Source organism: Vipera berus, assembly GCF_964194415.1.
Source record: "Vipera berus genome assembly, chromosome: 2".
In the NCBI taxonomy this organism is placed as follows: domain Eukaryota; kingdom Metazoa; phylum Chordata; class Lepidosauria; order Squamata; family Viperidae; genus Vipera; species Vipera berus.
The window spans coordinates 222,141,093-222,154,002 of NC_138203.1; the positions used below are offsets into that span (position 1 = coordinate 222,141,093).

Genomic DNA, 12,910 nt, shown 5'->3' on the forward strand with positions numbered 1-12,910 from the left:
GCTTGACTATAGCAAGTTGGCAGAAACTGATGTAAGTGATGGGACCCCATTACATGGTGCTAGGACTCAAACCGTTGGAGCACAGACCTTCTCTAGCCTCTTTAAGCATCTGACTCACTGCGCCTCTGGGAATCAAACTAAAGGAACAAAACAGAGCTGCTGAAATAGCCCACTGAGGATGGAACATGATCAGTGGCCAGAGTGTAGCACAATCTTCCCTAACCTTGTACCCCTCAGAGATCAGAAAAAGAAAACAAAACAAAACACAACCTCAACCCTTGCAGTTGTCAACCAGAAAGTATTGGGAGAACCAAATTCCAAGTTACTTGGAAGGCATCAAAATGAACAAAAGATAGACTTCCGGTTTGCGATCGCAGCCCTGGTGGACGCATGGAGGCGAGCCTCATCTCCAGCGTCCAGTTTTAGCCCGCGGGGGGACCCTGAAAAGGGTCGAAAGTCACCCTGTAGGGGCAATGAGCAAGGAGAGGACCCCCACTTGATCACAGAAGGGTGGCACCACTTCTGCTTTATTTGGGGCAGCTCTTCAAACCGACGGGGAAAAGACCGGCCATAGTAATATGGCTCGTCACTAAGCTGCATACAGCCTAAGTCAAAATTACTACCAAGCACTTTGAAAGGAACACGGATGAAAGTGGGTGAGATCTTCTCTTCTCTTTACCCTAAGTATCTTCTTCGTGTAAAAGCTTTTTGAAGCATCTTCCCCCTGTGAGGATAGAGGGAAGGGAATTTCTATCCTATCTCCTCTAAGAATAGCAGCGTCTGACTACCCAGGGGAATCAAAGCTTTAAAAGAATAATTTCAATCTAATTGGATTCATATGTTTCTGAGATTTGGGGACCAAAATTTTTCCTATCTTTACTGGAGACTTCTGTTTTTATCTACAAAAAAAAAAAGAAAAGAAATAAAACTGGAAAAAGGATTAGAAAAATTTGGGACTTTTTTAAAAAAAAAAAGAAAAAGGAAAAAGAAAATCTTAAATGGTATCAGTGACATCTTGTGGTGGAGCTTGGTATGGCAATTTATTTCCTAAAAAGAGACTTGACTCAGTGCCCAGAATGGTAAGAATTTCCTGACCTTGGCACCATCTGTGAGAGATTCAACTGTAAGAGAACAGCTGGGCAGTAAAACTGGCCTTCTTGAACTGTGAATGTAAACTTTTACTGTTTATTGCTTAACAAACAACTTTTGGAAGAACGATTATTTACAAACACATGAAAGATGGATGAAGACTAGGAAAAAATTCTTGCCATGTTGAAAGCAATACATGAAACTATTCTTTCAGCTTGTGATAAAATGAGACCTAAAATAAAAGATCAAGATGCCAGCTTAGATGCACAAAGTCAAACTTTGACTACAACCAAAGAACCAACAATACAGAAGATAACAGAAGATGTGGAACAATTAAATATTAAGACAGAAGACTCAATTGACCAACAAGTACAGCTGATGGAAAACCCAGACAAGGAAGTAACAACACTGAAAATGGAAATAACTTTCTATACAAATCAGAAGAACTTTGAGTAAGAAGAACAGATTGAATTGAAGACAAATATATCAGAGCAAACGGGGGACTGGAATAACAGGGCGACAACTAAATGAATACAAATAGGCTAGTACTTCCAGAAAACTGGCAATCAAATGGTCTCCTTTAATTCAACTAACATATATAAGTATAAAGGGAGATTTATTTGATGATTTAAAAGCGCTGATATGGAAGCCTAGTTGGCAAAGGAAGAAAGCTAGAATAAGGTTGAAAAAATTGGGGGTTTGATTCATTTGAGGGGATTTTATATTGTCAATTAGAGGGTTAAAGGGAGATGTTGAGATAAGGGGAATTTTGGTTATTAGATTTAAAATAGCTGGAAACTAGTTGAAAATAAGGATTTCATTTGTCTAATATTGAAAAAATTAGATCAAAAAAGGAAAAGAAAATGAATTATCATGAATATGTTTGACTTATTGATTAACCCAGGCAATCTATATAATGGTTTTGATTTATTAAAGGGGATATTGTATTATTAAGCAGATGACTTAATATGATGGGAAATAGATAACTTTTAGGAAATAGAACAAGTCTTTCAGTGGTTCTCCTCCTATCTCCTGGGACATTCGCAGTCGGTGTTGGAAGGGGGGCAGAGGTCGGCCTCGAGGCCTCTCGCTTGTGGAGTTCCTCAGGGGTCGGTCCTCTTGCCTCTCCTGTTCAACATCTACATGAAACCGCTGGGTGAGATCATTCGTGGTTTTGGAGTTGGGTATCATCAGTACGCTGATGATACCCAGCTTTTTATTTCGACCCCAAACCACCCCAGTGATGCCCTCGACGTGATGTCCCGTTGCCTGGAAGCGGTTTGGGTCTGGATGGGGAGGAACAGACTTCAACTCAACCCCGACAAGACTGAGTGGCTGTGCATACCGGCATCCCGGGATATTCAGAATATCCCATCTCTTTCTATGGGGGGTGAGCTATTACCCCCCGTAGATAGGGCTCGCAACTTGGGAGTCCTCCTAGATTCACGGCTTACTTTGGAAGATCACATAGTGGCTGTGACTAGGGGGGCCTTCGCCCAGGTTCGCCTGGTGTGCCAGTTGCGGCCCTATCTAGACCGGGATGCCCTGCGTACGGTCACTCATGAGCTCGTGACCTCTCGTTTAGACTACTGCAATGGTCTCTACATGGGGCTGCCCTTGAAGACCACTCGGAGGCTCCAACTGGTACAGAATGCAGCCGCGAGAGTTGTGTTGGGAGTCTCCCGATACTCCCATGTTACACCTCTGCTCCGTGAGCTGCATTGGCTCCCAGTTGTCTTCCGGGTGAGGTTCAAGGTGCTGGTATTGACCTACAAAGCCCTACATGGCATGGGTCCGGAATACCTTGGGGAGCACCTGCAGCCGGCATCAACTTCCCTCCGTCCAGTGCGCTCCCACAGAGAGGGCCTCCTCAGGGTGCCACCGGTCAAAGAATGCCGACTGGTGGCCCCCAGGGGGAGGGCGTTCTCTGTGGGCGCGCCGGATTTATGGAACCGTCTTCCGGTTGAGCTCCGGATGGCGCCCGACCTTCGCTCCTTCCGGCGCGATCTAAAGACGTATCTCTTTCAACAAGCTGGCCTGGCCTGATGGGATGGGGTTGGGTTTTTGTTACTTTTAAATGTGTTTTAACCTATTATAAGAGTTGTGGGCACTTTGTTTAATCTTTTTTTAATTTTTGTATTCTGTCTTTTTAACATGTATTGCCCTGTTCACCGCCCTGAGTCCTTCGGGAGAAGGGCGATATACAAATAAAATTAATAATAATAATAATTATAGTGTATTTTAGACATTATAGTTTGTTATGAAGTGAGATAAGGGAAAACTTGGTTACCCAAGGTCTGAAAATTATGGATATCAAAGGTTAAATTGGAATATTGATGAGAAGTTAAAAATTATGTAAAAATTAATAACAGGATATGGATTGTTTATGAAGATCGAATGTAATTAAGATATGTATAAGCCAAAAAATTATTGATAGATGTAATAATGATGTCTTTATTGAGTTGATATAATTAGAAATATACTAGTTTGAATAGTAAATATTAAGGGAAAAAGAGAAGAAATATCTGATGTGGTGACCTGAGATTTGCACTAAGGATTTTGTTAGTGAATAATTGATTAACCCTGTCACCGCATTGCTTTTTAAATACTCAAATGTAAAATTGGAAAATTAATAAAATATTATTTAAAAAATGAACAAAAGATGCTTTTGGAAGGACAGTTGAAAAGACAAATGGAAGGGCACAGAGAGTAAAATGTCCTTTCTTGAAGGGCACAAAAGGCTACTGAATAACCTATTACGTGTAAATTCCAAATTCCTGACTGCATGAAAAATCACTTTTTAGGAACATGGCTTAAAGAATATATTTTTACTTGAGAAGCAACTTACATTTTGAACTGTTTGGGTACAAAAGCAAAAAGCATGTAAGATATTTTGTCATCTCTATAAGAAAATATAAATGGCACTCCTCCCTTGTATAATAATAGCAACAGTAAACAAGATTTTGTGCTTATTTAATCAAATTCAACCTGTACTTCACTACTATAGGTGCAGGCCAGGCCATAGACAAAATCAACACAGGTACGCAGTGTAAATGCTTTTTTCAACATAGGAAAAATAAGATTTAGCATTTGCACATAATATAATGTTTATTCATTGCTTCCGAAGGTACATTGCAGAGCATATAGTACCTGTATTTGTTCCATGGTCACAAGGGTGTCTTTGGCAGCCTCTGCCAGCAGGGGGCGAGATAATTCTAGCTCTTCTTGCATTTTTGCTACATCATCTGCTGTTCGTAAAAGCTGGAGGGAAAGAAAACTATATATAAAATCCATCAAGGTGAATCTCAAATGAAGAGAAGAATGTTGTGATCATACTTGAAAGAATTTAAGTGGGATAGAAATTACTTTCTCTTGTATCCTGAGTGTGTCAGTACACTACATGAACCAAACAGCCTAGATCTGACATGGGTAACTTGTAGATTCTCTAATTAAGGCAGTCTCATGATAGTTTGCTCAGAATAATGTGTGTAGGCTCGTCATCAAGGTCTTTCAGATATAAAATTCTTGATCGCAATTAAGTCAGAATAAGTATTAGTGCAATTTTGAGCATATGGTTAACTATGCCATGAATTAAATGGTAAATATGGATGTTTAACTTTGGTTTGACTCTTGTCAGTTGTAGTTATTTTTTTAGTTTAAAGTTGTCAATGTTTGGCTTTTCCATGGTTTCATTATACTGTGCCATGTTTCTTATCACCTTTAACTTTCTCTGAAAGTAGTTTATGAAATGTCTAAGTTTACTTTAAAAATGAACAGAATACAGCAGTAGCAATAATAGCATTTTGACATTAGTTAAATTTAAAAGGCTCAGTGACGTCACTTGAATAATTTAGTCAGATTTAATGAACTGTCACTGATTTTATTGGGAACTAGGCTCAGTAACTTAAGCTAGATCCAGTCTTTGGAAAATACCCTCTCCCCCCAAAAAAACCCCCCAGAAAAATTTTAGGCCAGCTTTATTTAGGAGAAGATAGCAACCAAATATGTAGCTTTCATCTGTGTAGATATTCAAACACATGAAAAGAAAATGAATGTCTGCTTATATCCAACATAAATGTGTTAGCAGTTATGGTGAGTTTGGTGAGGAGGGGGTAATTTTGGTGTGGTAAAACATTTCTGTAACATTGGGTGCAATTTTAAAGTAATATCAAAAGTTGCTTTTTAAGATCTTCCAATCCGGGAATCATTGTCATAATCCATTATGTGAAGTTCCTCTAAAAAGAGGGAGAAAGTCAATGCAAATGTTTCTTAAAAATCCCACTGTCAAGGCTGCTAACATCGAATGTTATTGCTTCACAAGAGATGAAGAAGTAGCTATTTCATGTTAAACTTGTGTATTGCTTTAAGACTTGTGTATTGCTTTAATTTAAAGTTGGGAGGAGGGAAGAGTAGGAACTGCACTTTCAAGGCCATTTGTTTCTCTAAAGAAGATAAGGCTTTGGCGGTTCTTCTAATGGAAGGGAAATTGATTCTTTAAATTAATTGGAGAATATGATTAATGACAAAATTAGACAGGTGGAGAATTGTGTTTTAATATATTGTGCAAGGGGCGGAGATTTCAGATTCCAGCTTCTTTCGAGCAAGCATTTGCGGATGTATTAGGCTAATAAAGGTAAACAATGCCTCAGAGTTACTTGAAAAGCCCATACGTCAGAAACTTGACACCCACCTTATCCAATCCACTCTTCATCCTGTTCTTGGCAACTTTGAGCTCCTGTTTCTTTGTCCCTATCAAACCGAGGAAGATACTGAGCAGCTCCAAATAGCTTTTGGGAGTGACATAGTTATGTCTTGCCAATTCTGCCAGATATGCCTTGCATTTAATTGCAACGCTCTGATGAATCTCCACACACATTTGAATCTACAATATAGAAAAGCACTTTTAAGAAACTTCAAGCCCTTTTTAACAAAGTAGGTATTCTAACCAAATGAGATGATTTATGAAATACATATTTTAGGTAAATATCAAATAGAACTTGAAAAATGGTGCCCATTCCAACTACTAAAAGGAAACTAAAGTCTAACCAAGATCTTTGATTACCAATTAGCTGCTAAATTTTACAACATTTTTCACAGAACGCCAAATTTGTTCTGAGAGAGAGATACTTGCCATTCCTTCTAAAACTTCAGTAGTAAGCTCAGCATCTGAGATATCTTTGAAAAAGGAAGCAGCAACAGATTCCAAGGCTTCTGCAGGCCATTCATTGAACCAGTCAATGGTACAGCAGTTTACCAGCGATGGGAACTGTCTGAGCCGGGCTCGGAATACCTCCCCGATAGGACTAAATTGTCAGGAAACAGAAAGGAGTAAGACAACTTCTTGTTAGAACAGATTGTGTTAGTTTGGTTTTATCGGAATACATTATAGGCAGGAAAGGCTGTCCTGGAGACACAACAAAGGGTACAATAAATTCACATACATTTGTTATTCTACAGCGGATGGTCATGGGCTACCACAAGATTTGTGTCATCCCCAAATTATCTGCAAGAACATTACCCCCTAAAAGGGTACCTGTTACGCTCTTAGTGGGAGGTTCCACTATAACTGAAAGTAGAAGCACGATGCTTCATAAGCTTTAATCCATCTAGTATCTGTAGACTTGGAGAACTTGGGCCAAGGACAAAGAGAAATCCCACGTTCTCAGCACTTCATTTCACCAAGATTAGAAAGGGAAGTTTAAACGTATAGTAATCCAAAGTAAAACCTTGAACTTTAAGTTTTAGCTAGGAGAGATGCAAAATAATGTGTAAGGGCTGGAGTGGGTGTGCGGGTGTGAGGGAGAGAAGTGGCTCAGAAGAGGTACTTGCTGAAGGAAATGCTTAAGGCAAAGCCAAGCAGAGTCCTGTGGTAGCAGTAAAAATAATAATGGAGTTTCTGTTTTAAAACTTCACCTTGGTACAAAACAGGAAGGGCTTAAATAGATAAACCCTCCTCCTTCCAAACTCTAACAAGCTCTAAGTGCCATGATATTTTCTGTGTAATAGAAAGGAAGAGTAACACATCTCACAAATTCTTCCAGAACAGGAAAAATGGCAACCATGGCATATAGAGAACTTTTCAAGATACAAGTTTCAACTCAGGTTTTCACTTTGCCACAATGTTTGGAGAAACTTATATAGACTTAGGACCACATGTGTAATTAAATGGGGACTAGGATGGAAATACCAATGTCTTAAGTATTTTTTTTGTTGTAGCATGTTGGGCCAAATGTGAATGAATAAAGAGAACTCCCTGTCTTTCTCTTCAGATATTTTTAGAGCAAAGTCCCCCATTCTGGGGCTATGCAGACCTTTTGGATGACATCTCCCTTCATCCCTGCTGGGATCAAGTGTTATTAGTCACAAATTGCTTTTGGTATTCAGGCTTGGGAAGGTTGCTGTAATTATATAGGTTTCTATGGTATGAATCACCATTAAAAGAGGAAAGTTGCTGAGAGTGAAGAGTTTATTTTTCCTGTAAGCCATATGAACCAGGTTAGCTCATACCTCATACATAGGACTGTATGGATATTACTACGCACTCTTCCTGTGTATGCAGCCATAAGGTTGGCCTTGGTGGGTTGAAGTCCCTGGTCCTGAACAATTGGTTTCATAGTAGTCATAATCTGGTCTTGCTCATCTAGGCCATACAAGTTGGGTATGTCTCCTGAATTCAACAAGTTGTTGATATCCTCTAGGAAGGATTCACTTTTGATCTAAAGAAACCACGTATAATGATGTTATGTTCATTGTTTCAACTTTCTCCATCACCCTGCAAAATACATCCATTTTATTTTTATATTAGCAGATATTTACCCATCCAATTAACAACCAACCAGCCAACCAATATGCTTTCTGTATATTGAAATTCTCCTTCTCCAGTACATGGTAAGGATATGCCCTTCCCGAATAGTCTTGTAACATTATTTGATAAACTTTATTTTTCCCTTTCTTTTTTGATTTCCAAGAGCCATCGTAACAGAGTTCACTGTAAAGTTGTAATTAAAAGTAGAATACCTCAAGAATCTTATTTGATAATCAAATAAGGATTTGAGGCTCCTATTTCACCTTTTCTCCATGAACTATACTGACTACAGGTCTGCTTCCAAGTGCAGTTCAAGGTGTTGGTAATGATATTTAAAGCTCTTAATGGCATAGCTCCAGGCTGCCTGATGAATTGTCTCATCCCACTAAGACCATTTGGGTTGGCAGAGAGGGCCTGCTGGGAACTCATTGGTCAAAGAACTCCAACTGTCGAGATCCAGAAGAGTCTTCTCTGCTGCAGCACTGGCCCTTTGGAACATCCTACTCTTTAGTGTAAGATTTGCCTCAATTTCCTATCCTTCTCTGGCTCTGCAGGTTGGCCTGGGGACCTGATGGGGGAGTTCTACTCTGGAGGTGGCTGCAGATTGACAGTAGACTCCACTTCTTCGCCCCCACTCTCTGCTCTCTACTTGCCCATCATTTTTAGTAGTCATATTGATGTATTTTGTTTTCTTTTTCCTTGTTTATTTTGGTTTCTCTATTATTTTACTTTTGCTTTACTTAAACTTCCTTTAAATGTTTTTATTGTTGTGAGTTGCCTAGAAGTAGCCCCATGGTGAAATAGCTTCTTCTTCTTTCTTCTTTCTTCTTTCTTCTTCTTCTTCTTCTTCTTCTTCTTCTTCTTCTTCTTCTTCTTCTTCTTCTTCTTCTTCTTCTTCTTCTTCTTCTTCTTCTTCTTCTTCTTCTTCTCCTTCTCCTTCTCCTTCTCCTTCCTCCTCATCCTCCTCCTCCATCCTCCTCCTCCATCTTCCTCCTCCTAATTCAAGAACTTTTTGGAAACTAAAGCAGTATTCTAGTAGGACTAGTCAGATGCAAATATAATATTAAAATGCTAAATGTAAATGCACATATATTTTGTAATAAACCTTCCTTCCTATGTAAGGAATAGATAGGCTAAGAGTGAGGGTCATATAGAAGTATTACATAGATTCTAAAATGAGGCTTATGAGTTCAATTGTATGCATGCTTTTCTGGGATTAATTATCATTAAATTTAAGGAGAATAACATATAGATATAAATAGTACAGGATTGCATTATATGAGAGGCAGATGAGCTGAATAAGCCCATTGTTGGGACTCTTCTGAGCACACTAATGACTATTATTTATGTAAGAAGCATGTTAACTAATACAGTACATGAAGACATTCCAATTCTTGAATTCTGCCAATAGATTCAGTTACCTGGGTATCCGTAAACAGAAATGTAATAGACAGGCTTTGCAAGCCAGCCTTCAGCATGATCTTTTTGATGTCTTCTCTCCACTCAGTTGGCCCATAGTTCTTGGAAAGCTCTATCTGGAAGCATTCATAATCAGTTCTAAAAAGGAAGGAACCTGAATTAGGACATGAGCTACTTCTGTAAAGATGTTACTGAAGAAAATCATTAGGAAGATTTCAAATGCTGCCACAATTTTTTTGACATTTTCATTACAACATTTGGGTTTACAAATGATGAAACAAGTCACTTTTAAAATAATAGCTTATTTCTTTAGCAACAAATATATTGAAGTGAACAGGTCAAAATCTGCTTGATAAGAGCATAAGTATTTGATTATGACTTACAGTTTGACTTACGGAATTGTTTTGCAATGACCCTTAATGATCAGATGAAGTTATTACTGCAGCTTTGCAAAAGTGATCCTCCCTCCAATATTTTAGTAACATACCCAGATGGTTTTGTTGAACTTCCTACCACTGGAAACAATGATCTATGTCAGGGGTGTCAAACTCAATTTCATTGAGGGCCGCATCAGCATTGCGGTTGCCCTCAGGGGGCCGGGTGGGTATGGCCAGGGTGGGTGTGGCCTACTGGGTAGGCGTGGCTAGAGTGCGTATGGCCTACTGGGTGGGCATGACCAGCTCTACATCGTTCGCATCAAGGGTGCCTATGGGGGCCTGGGCAGGAGTGGGACAGATCTGAGGGTCTCTGGCAGAAGGAGGGTCTCTGGGCCAGGCCCAAGGCAGTGGGGGCCGTTCCCTCACTGTTTCCAGGATGGCTTCACGGGCCACATGATCTGGCCCCCAGGCCTTGTGTTTGACATGTCTGATCTATGTCTTCACTGATGGAATATACATTTTATTCAGTTCCTAATTCCTGGTTTCCTATCTGTGGCATGCGAACTTGCAAAGCCTGGCTTCAAATAATTTGCATTCTAAGTAATCTGTCACAGCTCACTAGTTGCAGAAATGAATAACATGCACTTGTATCTTACATATGAGATGCCAGCTTAGTCAATGATTGTCTTCCACTACCACCAACACCCAACAAAAGAGCATTGCCCAATGCCTGCCGTAGAATACGGGTGATTCGGCATATGTGTTCCAAAGCATCCATGAATAGCACTAGCTTCATCTTAGTAGTATTGATCTGGTTGTATTCTTCCATATACTCTTCTATCACTTGTATAAGCTAGGAACAAAGCAAAAAGGAAGAGCAATAAGACCAGTTAGTTAGGAAAGGCACATTTTTGGAGGCCATCTTCGGAGAAGTACATCCCTTCTGTCTATTATCATCAGATTCTACTGATGATAATAAATGAAATATAGTTATATGAAAGAATAAAATTAGAATCTGAGCTCCAAAACGGATATCTTCCAGACAACAAAGGGAAACATTGATTTGATACCTAAGACTAATTACTGTACATAGAATTAGAACTAGTATATTTAGTTTTCCTTCAATGAGCAGAGGTCATACCAACAAATTGTATAAGATTTCAGAAGACAATTCAATATTTTAGCCATGATGGGCTTGATTAAGTCATCTAACCCCTCCTAGCCTGAACTATCTGAGCAACAGATGTGGCCAACATTTGCTTTACCAAAGAAGCCAGAATAATTAATGACTATAATTCATTTGGTGATCAAGAAAGAAAGCATACTGTTATCATTATTATTTCTGACTACATGGCAGTGAATGTAAAGGACATCATTCCTTATTAAAATCTTTACATTTTTACCCTCTGCTTAATTAACATTTTCTCAGTAAGCACACTCTCCTTCCACTTGGGAGTTCTGTGGGAAGGGTAATTACTTGCAAAGGTCAGCTGTAAAGATTTTAATGGCATTCACTGCAGTAGTATGAACATAAAACTTGTTCCCTTTCCTAGTTTATTGCATTTTTCAAGCGTAAGTACTATGCTCAAGTCATCTGCATAGCAGATTCCCAACTGTTCTTTATTACTTGCCTAAACACCAAAAGAAGCAGGGGGCTTGGGAGGAAACTGCATAATCTAGGTCTCTTCTATCCAGTTTCATCTATCATTCTCAGCATGCTTCTAGAGTTCAGTCTATCCTTGCACAACCTTATTCTTCTTACATAGAAAATAATAAATACTTCTAATGTATGATTCTCGTGTTAGCCCACATGTGCAACGTATCTGGAATATCTTTCCAGACCTTATGTTCTCCTTAAAGGTAAAGGTAAAGGTTCCCCCGCACATGCGTGCTAGTCGTTTCCAACTTAACCACACCTAAATTATACATTGTGCAGTGGAAATTAAAGACATAGCAAACAGAAGAAGCAGAGAAGTATCATGTGCAACCTACTTTCTCTTTGTTATCGATCAGTTCATAAAGCTTCACATCAGACCCAGGTATCATGAAATCTCCATAGAGAAGGGGCTCAAAAGGAACAACTTCATAAAAGCTGGTTTTCCATTTCAACATCATGTCCTTCATCAAGTCATCAAACCAATTTCGATCTTCATCATTAACTAGGCGATCACGGAACACACGACAGCTTTCGTGATACCACAACCTCAATAGGGGCAATTTATCCTGACAAAGAATTACAGTGAAAGTCTTTAGTAACATTCCATGTTTATTTTCCACAGGACTCCAAACCATTTCTAAAACACACATATGGGATAGGCAGCTGTATAAATTTAATAAACAAACAAACGAATGAATAATCTTTTCTTTACATACTGGTCTAAGCCCAAAGGTGCTTTTTCCAAAAGGCAACTGGACTTACTTGGGTTTTTTCCCCCTTTGTAAACATTTCACTTCTCATCCAAGAAGCTTCTTCAATTCTGAAGTTCTAAAGCAGCTTCTTGGATGACAAGCAAAATGTTTTCAAAGAAAAAAAACAACCAAGAAAGTCCAGTTGCCTTTTGGAAAAAAACCCACCTTTGAAACAACCATGATTTAGATCAGGGGTCTTCAAACTTGGCCCTTTTATGACTTGTGGACTTCAACTCCCAGAATTCCTCAGCCAGCTTTGCTGGCTGAGGAATTCTGGGAGTTGAAGTCCACAAGTCATAAAAGGGCCAAGTTTGAAGACCCCTGATCTAGATGATTGAAAATATCCATAGGCACGTACTGGTCTAAACAACCAGCAACTCAGACTAAAGATAGTAATTAGTAGAATTTTCCTTAAAGAAGGTTAAAATAAATATTTTCTCAATATAGAGAGTCTAACTATTTTTACATACTCCCTTTCTCAACTTGTTATACTTATTAAATTGCTAACAATGTGAATGAACTAATAAACAAAAACCTGGTATAGAACTTGGTGCTATATATCCAAATTATTCCTTCACACTCAGATGGAGTTTGCCTATTTCATATTAATCTTGGATAGTCTAGATAAAAATGTTATTGGCTGAATCATACAGATGTGATTCATTTGCTGTTACCACCGAAAACAGAAAAGACTATTTCATTTTTAAAAATCTCAAATACATTTTAAGTAAAGTCAGTGTGAATTTCTAAAATTTTTTTTAAAAATCATCTTTAATGTGATCTATGTGATCTAACGTGATCAGAAAAGGAT

At 38.8% G+C, this 12,910-nt stretch overlaps 1 protein-coding gene across 1 annotated transcript in view; it reads right to left on the bottom strand.

Moving 5' to 3' along the window:
- DNAH1 (dynein axonemal heavy chain 1) overlaps positions 1-12,910 on the bottom strand; it is a gene marked incomplete at its 5' end in the record, with an annotated part of 176,028 nt that overhangs the window by 43,713 nt on the left and 119,405 nt on the right. Inside the window, 7 exons of the mRNA XM_081320734.1 lie at positions 4,240-4,350; positions 5,780-5,971; positions 6,221-6,392; positions 7,597-7,805; positions 9,316-9,451; positions 10,347-10,543; positions 11,683-11,913. Coding sequence (XP_081176860.1) covers positions 4,240-4,350; positions 5,780-5,971; positions 6,221-6,392; positions 7,597-7,805; positions 9,316-9,451; positions 10,347-10,543; positions 11,683-11,913 — 1,248 coding nt within the window. The remainder of the gene's footprint in view (positions 1-4,239; positions 4,351-5,779; positions 5,972-6,220; positions 6,393-7,596; positions 7,806-9,315; positions 9,452-10,346; positions 10,544-11,682; positions 11,914-12,910) is intronic.